The following is a 14,011-nucleotide window of genomic DNA, read 5'->3' as shown; positions in this document are numbered from 1 at the left end:
GCATTCTCTCTCCCAACAAAAAGAACCATCAAAGTGTTTTTTGAAAGAGAATATGAAAAAAAGTAATACCCACACCGAGAGAAATTCATGAATCATCTTGGAACAAAGCACAGTTAATTTTCAAATTTGCAATGTTTTCTCATAGTCCGTGCTTACTGAAACAAAAACAGAATAAAGTAGAGCAAAATAGACTACAAATAGTAGACTTGAAATCAGAAGGTTTTGATTTGATGAAGCTATGTGACTTTAGGTAAATCTAACTACTCTGAGCTTCACTTTCCCATGCATACAATAAATATATTTTGAGGATCACTGATGTGTTGGTTTGGCTGTTCAAAGGTAAAAGAGAAAAGCCTGCCAAAAGACACTTTATACTTGATGTTTACATATGCAAAATGGATTAACCTTGATTGTCTTTATGGAATCTCCAATCCCAGGACTTAAAGGAGACATATACTTGCCAATTGGAAGATGGAACACTGGGAATACAAACAGTATTTGATACAAGTTTCTAATGTCAAGTGGCAGATATATCAAAACTTTCCCCTATTCAGAGTTTTTCTCAGAGCAAGTTTAATGTCTTTGTTTCTCAAGCTGTAAATGAATGGGTTCATCAAGGGAACTATATTGGTATAAAAGACAGAAGAGATTTTCCCCTCATCCATAGACCCAGCAGAAGATGGTTTAAGATACATAAATGCACCTGATCCAAAGAACAAGGAAACAGCAACTATGTGGGAACTGCAGGTGCTGAACGCTTTGGACCTGCCCTCAGTGGAGCTGATGCGGAGGATGCTGGAAAGGATGCAACCATAAGACACAAAGATGGTGACACTGGGCACAATGATGTTGATGCCCACCACGATGAAAACCACCAGCTCATTCACGTAGGTGCTTGTGCAGGAGAGCTGGAGAAGGGGGAGGATGTCACACAAATAATGGTTGATGGTGTTTGCATTGCAGAAGGTCAGTCTCAGCATGCATCCTGTGTGGGCCATAGCACCCGAAAATGCCATCAAATATGAACCAAGCATAAGGCTGGAACACGCTTTAGGGGACATGACAACATTATACAAAAGTGGGTTGCAGATGGCCACATAGCGATCATAGACCATTGATGTCAGCACATAACCTTCAGAAATACCAAAAAAACTGAAAAGGTAAAGCTGGGCCATGCACCCCCTATAGGAGATGATATTCTTCTTTGATGTGAAGTTAAATAGCATTTTGGGTGTAAACACAGAAGAATAACAGAAGTCTATGAAGGACAAATTGGAGAGGAAAAAGTACATGGGGGTGTGTAGATGTGAATTCAGCCCAATTAGAGTTATCAAGCCCAAATTTCCCAATGCAGTGACCACATACATGACTAGAAACAGGCAGAACAGGGGGAGCTGGAGATCTGGTAGGTCTGTTAGCCCCAGCAGAATGAATTCAGTCACAAAAGAAGCATTCCCAGGCACCATTTTACTCTAAGTGAATCTGTGGACACAGGAGGAAAATGTTACACAGAAAATTCAATTTTTCTCACCATATAGCCTCTCATGAGAATTGGGTATGTACAAAGAATATCTGAGACTAACCTAATCTGGACCCACAGGTCTGCTTTACCATTATCGTGAATCTAGTGACATGGGCATTCCCTCATTAGAGTCTTTATAAACTGCATAAGCACAGAGCATCAAAACTGAGCTGACAGCATGAAGGCCAATGTTTCCATATGTCAACATGACTGCTGCATAAAGCAAAGGTTAAGGGAGAAGATTGGACTAGGAGAGAATCGCCTCCTCTCATTTCATTTCTTTGACCACATGACCCTTCCCCTAATCAGTAAAATTGGAGGCAGCAACCCACCAACCTGGTGCTGGCCTCTAATGGGGATTAGACTTGGTGTGGTGAGAATGAAAAACATTGTTTCCAATCCAAATAAAAGACCAGGACTAGGAGAGTTTAAGTTCCTGCTCCATGCCACAAAGTAAAAACCGTAACTTTGGAAGAGTGAGAGTTCCATCCATGGAACTGACCAATACATTGCATCCTTTGAACCCAATAATGTCTCTGAACCTTCCCTGCACCACCATCCCCCCTCCAACAGGTTCTTCTGTCAATTTCACTTGAGTCTGAGGACTGCAAAATCTGGAATGAAAGTGGCATATCTTAGATCCCTGGACTTCCATCACAAAAGGAGGACATTAATATAAATGGAATTCAGAAACTCACCTTCTCTAGGCAAGAAAACCTTGGTTCTTCCCTACCATTATTACCCCTGTGGTTCTGAAAGGGAAGCTTTAGTCTCTGAGACTTCGCTCCCTTTGGTTCTATGAGGATGGAGACCACTCTTAATTTCTGATGTGCTCTGGAAATCTTTCTGAACTACGGAATAGAATTTCTGATTTTGAGTCCTCTCAAGCAGCAGACAAAAATAAACAGCCTTTCTTATTATCATTTTTGCCACTTAAAATTCACAGAAGACAACGCAAGTGTAAGGATATAATGTACCCAGTTATAAACAGGGCAGGCACTTACTCAGTCTCTCCCACAGGGAATAGTTTCTAGGTGTAATAGGGTATTGAGGGGATTGTATTTACACAAAGGACCATAACGTGTCTCCAATACTGTAGGGACTCAAAGTTTTACCCAAGTTTTCCCCTCACTGTAGGGAATGGACATCTCCCAAAGAGGGTCAAAAAATAAATTCCCATTTCCCATTAAACAAGATGGCAGAAGAGGAAGCCCTAGACCTCATACCCTCCATGAATACACTGATTTGAAAACATTTCATGTACAGATTGCTTTTGTGGGAAATCCAGATACTAGTTAAGGCAGTCCTGCTCCCAGTTAAAGCATGAAACTGGTCACACTGAAACTGGTAGGGAAGGTCAAGATATCCTCTTGTCCTATACTTATCCTTGCACAGCACCTTCAAATTGGGACAAAACCCCAAGTTCCTGGCTTCTCCGAGGGGAGGGAAAGAAGTGCACCATGTGTCCAATGCTCCAGCTTTTATTAGCTGTGTCCTGAAGACTGGCTTCTAGAGAGTCTCCGTCAGAAAGCAGAGGGAATACAGGACACAGCACACTTCAGCTGCCTGGGGTGAGAGAGAGTAAAGACGGTGGTTTGCCCTGGAAGTCACCATAGCTCCTCCCCCTGGCTCAGCACAGACCAAGCAATTGAAAAGCCCTTTCTTACAGCTTCTTTCTGGTGAGGGAAAATGGGCACAAGGTGTTCAATAACACAATTTATCTGTGAGCTGCCTGAGGAACTAGCTTCAGTCTTGCATGTTTTAGAGCACAGATGGGACCTGGCACACTATGGATGTCTTTGTTGGTGGGGAGGGGAGGTCACCAGGAACAAAGAAAGAGGATAGGACTGCACAAACTTTGAGAGGCCTCCAGAGTCTCTGACCAGGCTTATTGGTGGTGCCCTCTCCAGTTCAAGGCCAGTCCATGAGTATTAGGCCAAATGGGCGTTTGTCTAATGTGCAGACACCAGTGCAGAGAGTCAATGAAAATGAAGACAAGTTGAAACACTTTCCAAAAAGGAATAAGAGCAATCTCCACAAACTGACTCTAATGGAATGAAAATATGTGATATACTTGACAGAGAATTGAAAATAACTGTCATCAAGATGCTCACTGTAGTCAGAGAACAAAACACAAACCAAGAGGAAATCTGAACAAGAGACAGAAAAAAGTATTAAACAGAAATCATGGAGCTGAAGAATACAATAACAGCACTGAAAAATTCACTGGAGGGGCTCCAGAGCAAACTAGACCAAGCAAAAGAAGGAATCACTGAATTGGATAAAAGGCCACTGGAAATTATTCCATGAGAGGGTGAAATGAAAAAAGAATGAAACATAGTGAAGGAAGCATGAGGCACTTATTGGATGCTACCATGTGGACCAATATGTACATTTTAGAAACCTCAGCAGGACAGTGAGATAGGATCAGAAAGCACATTTGGAGAAAAAAAAAGGCTGAAAAGTTCCCATCATAGCAATTTCCCGATACTATGACCTATTTATAGAAAAATAAGTCCCATAAAAATTGCATTATGAGCATACATATACAAATACCAAGGGTTAACTACTTATCCACTCTCCATTTTACTTAACTGAGCTAATCTGACTTCCACTTGCATAGTCAGATCTATACCAACTTCCAGGAACAATGCTTATCCAGGCAGGTGAGATATAAAATGCTCTAACCCAATATTCTGGGACTCAACACAAATTTACTGACTACTGGATCACCTCTAAACTTGAATTATGATGGTGATATCTGGTTCTGATTCAATGGTTATGCTTTATAATACCTCTGGTGATTGAAGCAGTCTTTTCTCTATGCCTAAATATATCAATTTTTCTATATTCCCAAATTATTAAATTCACATAGTTGTTGAACATAATGCTTAAAGAAGTTCTTTAAGAAGAGGTACCTGGGTTGGCTCAGTCGGTTAGGCATCCGACTTCATGACCTCACAGCTCAGGTCATGATCTTACAGTTCATGAGTTCAAGTCCCGCATTGGGCTCTGTGCTGACAGCTCAGCTTAGAGCCTGCTTCAGATTCTGTGTCTCCCTCTCTCTCTCTGCCCCTCCCCCATTTGTGCTCTGTCTCTCAAAAATAAATAAACGTTAAAAAAAATTAAAAAAAAAAGAAGGGGGTGCCTGGGTGGCTCAGTTGGTTGAGTGTCCGACATCGGCTCAGGTCCTGATCTTGCACTCCATGAGTTCGAGCCTCATGTCAAGCTCTGTGCTGGCAGCTAAGGGCCTGCAGCCTGCTTTGGATTTTGTGTCTCCCTATCTCTCTCTCTCTCTATGCCTCTCCCTGCCCATGCTCTGTCTCTCTCTCTCTGTCAAAAATAAATAAACATTAAAAATTTTTTAAAAAGGGGCACCTGGGTGGCTCAGTCGGTTAAGCGTTCGACTTTGGCTCAAGTCATGATCTTGCGGTTCTGGAGTTTGAGCCCTGTGTCAGGCTCTGTGCTGACAGCTCTGAGCCTCAAGCCTGCTTCAGATTCGGTGTCTCCCTCTCTCTTTGTCCCTCCCCGGTTCACACTCTGTCTCTCTCTTTCTCAAAAATAAACATTAATTTTTTTTTAATATTTTTAAAAAGTTCTTTAAGAAAAGACTTTATCAAGAATGTAGAAAGGGTGAAGAAAATTAAATTATATAATGTTATGAGAACTATATCCTCTTTACATTAACCTAATGACATATAACCTACTACAAACCTATACAATGGGGTTCTATGTTGACTTTGCTCCTCCCACAGACACTTCTGGAAATTCCTCATTAGGTGTAGTAAAAGGATTCTCTCTTCCCTGGACTGGTTTAGCGTCCTCCATACATTACTTCTGCTGGTTTCTTCTGTGCGAGCCATGCTGTGCTTAGAAGGCTGTTTCCTCCACCTGTGACTTTATTCTGAGCCCTGATTAGTTTAAATTTTAATTTCAGTAGAGGTATAATCAAAGTTTTCAGCCTTAATTTATTGTTAAAGTTAACATAAATACATATATCAAAGTCTACAAAATATACACTTCAACCATCATAAAATGAACAGCTTATAATGACCATGAAGATCTATAAATAGACTATTCCTGCCTTCCAGAGCCCTTGTGCGCCCCTACAGTCTCCCATTCTCCATCATGATACCGCTACAATCATGCGGGAGCATTTGTTCCCAGCTTCGTCACTTAAGTGGGGCCTCATGCATTCCACATCCAGCCAACAGAAGGAAAAGAAAACATGGAAATGATTATTATAGTCTACCCTTAGGTGTTTCCATTTATCATGTAGGCCAGTATAAAATAAGAATATATTCACACATTCTAAATTAAGCGATAGAACTTTCAAATATGAAATGTCAAAGATATTTTTCGACATTTTTTCTTAGTTTAGGATTTTGTTTTTATTTGTGTTCTGAGCTTTTTTAGTCACTAAAACCATTTTCATGTTTCACTGATATTTAAAAGTACAGTATAATGATACTGTATATTGTATGATATAAATGATACAGTATAATGATACATAATAATGATAATAGTACCTTGATATACTTAGAATCAAAACACCATTCCTCGTCACAGCTCTACCACTTGAAAGTTGTAATTTGAGGGTGCCCAGGGTGGCTCAGTTGTTAAGCACCAGACTTCGGCTTAGGTCATGATCTCATGGGTTCGTGAGTTCAAGTTCCACATTGGGTGAGCTCGAGCCCCACTTCAGGTGAACACAAGCCCTACTTTGGGTGAGCCCGCTTCTCTCTCTTTCTCTCTTTCTCTGCCCCTTATCAGATTCTCTCTCTCTCTGCCCCTTGCTCACCTGCTCACTTGCTCTCTCTCTCAAAAAAAAAAAAGAAAAGAAAAGGTTGTAATTTGAGACAAATCATGAACAAGTCTGAGCATCAGTTTCTTAATCTGTGAAATGAAAACTAAGATCCCCTCTCTTCTTTATCTCACATTACTTCCCTTCGGAATACTTAAACTAACAGATGTGACAGTGCAGAAAAAACTAAAACACGTTAAGAGCAATCGTAACACCCTGCACATCTCTATGAATATTTGAAGTGGGTTAATTTAACTTTACAGCAGAGAGAGGATTTCAGAGCCCCTATGATTCCACCAGCCACTAGTCACTGAGAAAGATGAATGTCTCTGTCTCAGCATGTAAAATTTCTGTGTGTGAGATTAGTGTTTAAAGGTACAGATTTTGCATGACAAAACCCCACATATCAACCAACTGCTGTTCAGCTGATAATAAACTGAAATGTCCCAATGCACTAGAGCAAAACCAACTCTGCCGGACTCAGGGAAAATACCAGGTTCGTCCCCCAACATGGACATCGATTCAACAAAATCTATTTATTTATGTATGTATGTATGTATGTATGTATGTATGTATGTATGTATTTATTTATTTAACATTCATTTATTTTTCAGAGAGAGAGAAAGAGACAGAGTGCAAGCGAGGGAGGGACAGAGAGAGAAAGACACAGCATCTGAAGCAGGATCCAAGCTCTGAACTGTCAGCACAGAGCCTGACATGGGGCTCAAAATCATGAACTGTGAGATCATGACCTGAGCGGAAGTCGGATGCTCAACGAACTGAGCCACCCAGGCGCCCCCAAAATCAATTTTAAGAAGTAATTTTAAGACTGATTTTAGAATCCATCTACTCTGTTGCATTATGATAATATACATTTATATCTTTCTCTTACCATGCCTTATTTATGTATGTGACATATAGCCCAATGCCATACATTGCTAGGTACTTAGAGGTACAAGATGCTGTGTGTGTGTGTGCACCCAAGTGTGTGTGTGTGTATTTCCATGAACAAGAAAGTGATTAAAGCAATAATCATTTCCTTTTACTAGATTCAGCAAGTACTTCCTGCTCATCCTTCACAGCAGCTGGAACCAGGAACCATCTACCCGAAGGTAGTTTGCATATCATACAATCGGTGTTAGGCAGTGATCTCATAAAATATAAGACTCCAAGACTCTGTGTGTGTAGGGAGGGGGGTGTGCTTAGGGTGCACTGTAAAGAGGAGTGGAAAACTAGGTTCAATAAATGTAGGTGTTCAGCAATTCAAAGGACATGGAACTCAGAACCCCTTGTACTTCTGGTTTGCATGACACCTTAACCACAGCTTACCCCTATCATGCTCATTCCAGACCTGGTCCTGAGCAACAATACCAGCTCAAGTACAGAAAGTTTAGATTAAACAAAGGCAGAATGTAATCAACGTTGCTTCTGGTCCTGAACGAGGAGGATCATTTTCTGTTATTGCCCAGAAAGCTCAAGCTTTCATACTGATTTAGAGATGGCTGTGTCCTAGTACACAGGTCCAGACAAATCCCATGCTTTACCTGCTTGACTCCTAGCTGTGACAATTTGATACGAGACTCATACTTTCTCTCCTAACTTCTTTTATGGCCGTTCAGATAACACGAAAAAGCAAAAACCATAAGGGATAACTCTATGTTGTGCATGTAACACACCTAACTTGGTTCTCCTTTTGAAAAAAGGAAAATCCATACACAGTTCTTAAATCACTAACCAGAAAGTTGTCAGCTGAGTTGCTTTTACTAAAGCTTTGTCAATCTTACCTTTATAAATGTCTTAATAGCTTTTATAACAATTTTAATAAACTTTTCCCCAAACAACCTGAAAAAAATGGGGCCTAGTTCAAAAGAAAGCTTATCTTTTCGGCAGTAAAAAATTATCATTTCTGAAAGTCTTTGTCTGCAACTGAAGCAGATTTCACTTGTATTTTAAGGCTTCTCAAATGAAATATTAGTGACCATGTTTAACACATACTTTTAGCTACCTCAAATAGTGATAAGATACATAACAATATGAACACACCTTTGCAATGTCTACAGGGATTCCTGAATAGCACAGACATTATTTACATACTGACACACTTTTTTCAATAAGGAATACAATTTCATCAAAATAGACAATAAGTAAAAGAAAAGCAAAAATTAAAAAAAAAACAGTGAAAACCAACCATTTTATATAAATAGTACTTGGTAAGTGCAAATCAAGCATGTTGATATGGAGGTCAGGGCATGTGGTGTGAAAGGTCATGTAAAATCATAAGTCAGTAGCTATCTGGTGGTAGATGATAACTACATTTATCATGGTGAGCATTTTGTACAGTATATAAATGTCAGATCACTATGTTGTATGTGTGAAACTAGTGTAATATTTACGCTAACTATACTTTGTTAAAGATCAATTAATTTTTCTTTGTAATAAATTGGCTTCCAGAAAAAAATTAATTTTTAAAATAAATAAGTGAACCACAGTCAAAGTTTTTGCGATGTCAAACATCTAAAAAAAAGACAAGCTAACAAACCAGTTATGCTAAATTTCACAATGCCTAAATCTTTATTTTTTTAATGTAAATTCAAGTTAGTTAACATACAGTGAAGTCTTGGCTTCAGGAGTAGAGCCCAGTGATTCATCTCTTATATATGACACCCAGTGCTCATCCTGAAAAGTGTGCTTCTTCATGCCCATCACTCATTTAACCCATTGCCCCACTCACCACCCCTCCAGCAACCCTCAGTTTGTTCTCTGTACTTAAGAGTCTCTAATGGTTTCCCTCCCTCTCTGTTTTTATGTTATTTTTCCTCCCTTTCCCTATATTTATCTGTTTTGTTTCTCAAATTCCACAAATGAGTGATATCATATGATACCTGTCTTTGACTGACTTATTTCGCTTACCATATTACCCTCTAGTTCCATCCACATTGTTGCAAATGGTAAGATTTCATTATTTTTCATTGCCAAGTAGTATTCCATTGTATACACACACACACACACACACACACACACACACACACACATCTTCTTTATCCATTCATCAGTCAATGGACATCACAATATCTAAATCTTGAGTGAATATTAGAAAAATGGTATAAAAGTAATATTATTAAAGTTATCTTAGAAATGTTTAAATTATCACTTGATTAAGAGGTTTTTGTTTGTATCAAGATTTTATTCAAATTCTAGTTAGTTAATATATAGCATAATATTGGATTCAGAAGTGAAATTTAGGATTAAAAGTTTTAAAGTAGTCATCTTTTTGTGTTGTCTCAAAAGAAAAATAAGCCAACATCCTATTCCAGAAAAGAAATTGTCACAACTTGGTTTATTCACCGCGTGTTTCTTTCAAGTTGTCATTGCTTTCCCAGCTGCAGTTTCAGGGTTTTGTATCTTAAACTCCATATGGGAGTAGCATATGGAAACCAACAAAAACAGGAGTGATTTAGCTGTTCCCAAGTCCTGTAGCTCTGTGAGTTCTCCTGTTTAAATATCAAGTGACTTTCACTTTTATCCTATCCAGAGAAATCCTGAGATCTCCATAACATTCCTAGAGCTTCCAGAAAGGAAGAGTCATAGAAACAGCTGTCTTTTCCCCATAATTTGCTTTCTAAACTCCTTCAACCTCACTTGAGTTTGGAATACCACATACTATTTAATCTCCTGAAATTTCTGATCTCTGTGTTCCTGGTTCCTCATAAATGTGGCCACCAATTTGGGCCTACCTTCCCCAAAACACTATTAATGCATGATCATCATGCATTGTAAGTTTTATCAAAGCTGTATGTACAGTGGGGGGATAATTACAGTACTCTAAAGAGCAGGATACAAATTCAAACTGAAATGTGGTTTTAAACCTCATTGTCCTTTTTTCTACAGAGAGATTTTTTGTTTATTGTACGTGCGTTTTTTTATATCTTGACCTAATGCTTTGTGGCTGGGTTCCTTTCTCTTCTGTGCCCTATTCTGTGAATTACTAGTACTTGCAAACATTCTAAAATTTTTTTTTAACTTAATTTACAGAAAAAGCTCCATTTTTGAGCCGATCATCTCTCAACTATCCTAGCATAACAGGACTTCTCTTTCACAAGAAAAAGAACTATTAAACTATTTTCCTAAAACAACCACTACCCTGAGAGATATTCATGTATAAGCCAACAAAGCACTGTCAACTTCAAAAATAAAAACGTTTTCTCATATTCCACGATTACTGAAATAAAAATAATGAAATGAAGTAGACAAGTATACTTGAAACAGCAGTAGACTGAAATCAGGAGGTTACAGTTTATCTAGGTGTTTCTTTCATAAGATGTATGATTTAACTCATTAAATTTTCTTAGCTTCAGTATCATGTCTATGCAATAAATATATATTCATGATATAAATATGTCTCAGTTTCATATTTACCAAGATAAATATGAAATCTCTGCCAGAAGGAGCATATGTCAGTTTACAGCTGGCAAGTGGATTATATTTTATGGACTTCATGGAACTTGCTATATCTGTGAAACACTGGCATTTCAAGGAGGCACATTAAAGGCCAGTGGAAGATGTAACCAGTAGAGTATGGATTATCTGATTCCTGATTCCACCAGTACATTATAAGTCGCAGGTAAGAAACCAAGATCACCGTAGTGTTACTTTACCTGATCTTTTGCAGAACCTTTTATCTTTTTCCAGGAGAAAAAAAAAGCAAACTCCATAATGACAATGGAAAAACAAAGATAAGCTTATTCATTAATGTTAAATAGTTAAAATGGTGTAAAAGAGTAGAAATTGCAAAACTGGTGAGGAAGGAAATTATACTATTTAAAAATTGGAAACAAATTGAGAGAAGACTCAATTTCCTTCATCATGGTAACAAAGATATAGGATATGAAGTCTCCGCCTAAACTGTGATAAAAGAAACAGAATATACCAGTCCTATTACTACCTGCACAGGGACACTGATTCTGATCAAAACCTTCTCCTACTGAGGGTTTTTCTCAGAGCAGTTTTAACATCTTTGTTTCTCAAGCTGTAGATTAAAGGGTTCATCATGGGAACCACACTGGTATAAAAGACAGAAGAGATTTTCCCCTTATGCATAGACAGAGCAGACGACGGTTTGAGATATGTAAATGCACCTGATCCAAAGAACAAGGAAACAGCAATTATGTGGGAACTGCAGGTGCTGAACGCTTTGGACCTGCCCTCAGTGGAGCTGATGTGGAGGATGCTGGAGAGGATGCAACCATAAGACACAAAGATGGTGACACTGGGCACAATGATGTTGATGCCCACCACGATGAAAACCACCAGCTCATTCACGTAGGTGCTTGTGCAGGAGAGCTGGAGAAGGGGGAGGATGTCACACAAATAATGGTTGATGGTGTTCGCATCACAGAAGTTCAGTCTCAGCATGCATCCTGTGTGGGCCATAGCACCCGAAAATGCCATCAAATATGAACCAAGCATAAGACAGGAACACACTTTAGGGGATATGACAACATTATACAAAAGTGGGTTACAGATGGCCACATAGCGATCATAGGCCATTGATGTCAGCACATAGCATTCAGAAATGACAAAAAAACAAAAAAAGTAGAATTGGGTCATGCACCCCCTATAGGAGATAATATTCTTCTTTGATGTGAAATTAATCAGCATTTTGGGTGTAAACACAGAAGCATAACAGAGGTCTATGAAGGACAAATTGGAGAGGAAAAAGTACATGGGGATATGTAGGTGTGAATTCAGCCCAATTAGAGTTATCAAGCCCAAATTTCCTAACACAGTGACCACATACATGACTAGAAACAGGCAGAACAGGGGGAGCTGGAGATCTGGTAGGTCTGTTAGCCCTACCAGGATAAATTCAGTCACAAAAGAGGCATTTGTAGGAGCCATTCTTCTCCAAGGGGATCTGTGAGCACAGAAAAACAGGGTTACATTAGATGAAAACCCACCACTTCCCACAATATTGCATCCTAAAAGAGGGAATATAGGCTGGGACTATCTGAGACTAACCAAATCTAGATCACTAAAATCTGTCTTTACCTCTATCATGATACTGAGAAACACTAACTTCTCCTTTATTAGAGGTTTATAAGCTAAATATAGCAAAGAGTATCACAATTTAGCCTAAAGAGGGAAGTCCAGTGCTGCCATATGCGAACACAACTGCTGGAAAAACCAAGGGAGAAGGGAGAAAAAGGATGGACCAGGACATAATTGTCCTTCTCTTATCCCCCCATTTCTTCATTCACTTAAGACTCCCATTAAATAAATATGGAGGTAGAGATCTTAGGATATTTGCTGGTCTCTAATCCATATTAGACCTTATGTGGTGGGAACCGAGAACATCGTTTCTTTCTTTTTTCTTTTTTTAATTTTTAATGCTTGTTTATTTTTTGAGAGAGAGAGAGAGAGAGAGAGAGAGAGAGAGAGAGAGAGAGAGAGAGAGAAACGGCACCAGCAAGGGAGGGGCAGAGAAATAGGGAGACGAAGAATCTGAAGCAGAGTCCAGGCTCTGAGCTGTCAGCACAGAGCCCAACGTGGGGCTTGAACTCATAAATTGTGAGATCATGACCTGAGCCAAAGTCAGACGCTTAACTGACTAAGCCACCCAGGTGTCCAAGAACATGGTTTCTAATCCAAAACTAAGGGACCAGAGTCTAGGACAGGTTAAGTTACTGCCTCATGTCACAGAATAAAATCCACAAATCCAGAAAAGTGAGAGTTCTATCCATGGAGAAGGAACTTATTGATGGAGATATTGTATCCCTGCACTACTTAAGTCTCTAAACATTCCTGATCTCCCTTTGAACAGATTCTTCCTCACTTGAATCTCAGAACTGCACAAAGTAAAAATGAAAGTGGCATATTAGATCTTTGGATTTCCATCTTACAACAAGAGGGACATTCATATAAATGGAATTCAAACACTCACACTTCTTAGGCAAGAATATCCTGGTGCTTCCTTATTGTTTGTTTACCCCAGCAGTCCTGGAAAGGCAATTTCAGGGCTTTGTGCCCTTTGATTCTAAGAGGATATTGCATAGGTGTAACTTCAGATACGTCCTAGAAACCTTTCCGAGCTACAGATCATAATTTCTGATTATGACTTTGAGTTCTCTCAAACAACAGAGAAAAATAAAGTCTTCATTATTAACTCGTTTGCCATTTGATAAGGTACACATGATTGAATGTGAGTTTAATGATACACTGCACGTGGTTATAAACAGAATAGAAGCTTGCACAGTCATTTCCCCTTGGGAAATAGATTCTATGCATAAAGGGAAATAAGAGGATTGTATTTACACCCTCCAGCATGCATCTGTCTTTAGTTCTTCAGGGACTCAAAATTAACTCAAGGTTTCTCATCACTCATGGGATTGTGTATCTCCCAAGACAAAGCCCAAAATGAACTCCCATCTCTCTGTCATCTTCATCTCTGAAGGGAAATCGATTATACATTTCCCTCTTTCTTCCCATATCCTAACTGGAAATTTTTCTGCAGGCATTCTGCCTCTAAGATTCTTTATTTCTTTATCTGAAAATTTGCAAGATGGAGCATCTCAGGTCAACTGTCTCTTCCTGGGATATGTCTAAAATAATTTTAATGCCATGTTTCTTTTTTTTAAATACATACTGGAAATTTGTACCTGACCATCCTCCTGAGACTTTTGTGACAT

General features: G+C 39.0%; 2 protein-coding genes across 3 annotated transcripts; both read right to left on the bottom strand.

Moving 5' to 3' along the window:
- Positions 1-533: 533 nt before the first annotated feature.
- LOC109257368 (olfactory receptor 145-like) lies at positions 534-1,466 on the bottom strand. Its single transcript, XM_019433397.2, has one exon. The coding sequence runs from the start codon at positions 1,464-1,466 to the stop codon at positions 534-536; it is 933 nt and encodes a 310-aa protein (XP_019288942.2).
- Positions 1,467-11,291: 9,825 nt separating this feature from the next.
- On the bottom strand, positions 11,292-14,011 carry LOC109257363 (olfactory receptor 145-like). 2 transcript variants are annotated; one of them, XM_053899243.1, is made up of 2 exons: positions 14,001-14,011; positions 11,292-12,228 (listed from the first exon to the last, which is right to left on the bottom strand). In XM_053899243.1, exons 1-2 carry the CDS (start codon positions 14,009-14,011, stop codon positions 11,292-11,294), a joined length of 948 nt encoding a protein of 315 aa, XP_053755218.1. The 2 variants fall into 2 exon arrangements, with proteins under 2 accessions (XP_053755218.1, XP_019288937.2); XM_019433392.2 differs by lacking the exon at positions 14,001-14,011 and having other exon boundaries at positions 11,292-12,239.

The sequence above is a fragment of the Panthera pardus genome, unplaced genomic scaffold, assembly GCF_024362965.1.
Source record: "Panthera pardus isolate Hobbes unplaced genomic scaffold, ASM2436296v1 HiC_scaffold_12, whole genome shotgun sequence".
In the NCBI taxonomy this organism is placed as follows: Eukaryota; Metazoa; Chordata; class Mammalia; order Carnivora; family Felidae; genus Panthera; species Panthera pardus.
The sequence above is the reverse complement of the archived record's forward strand: the minus strand, read 5'-3'. Positions and strand labels throughout refer to the sequence as shown.

What these genes read in the sequence shown, in the direction of transcription:
- LOC109257368 (XM_019433397.2), bottom strand. Translation starts at nt 1,466, where the DNA reads ATGGTGCCTGGGAATGCTTCTTTTGTGACTGAATTCATTCTGCTGGGG.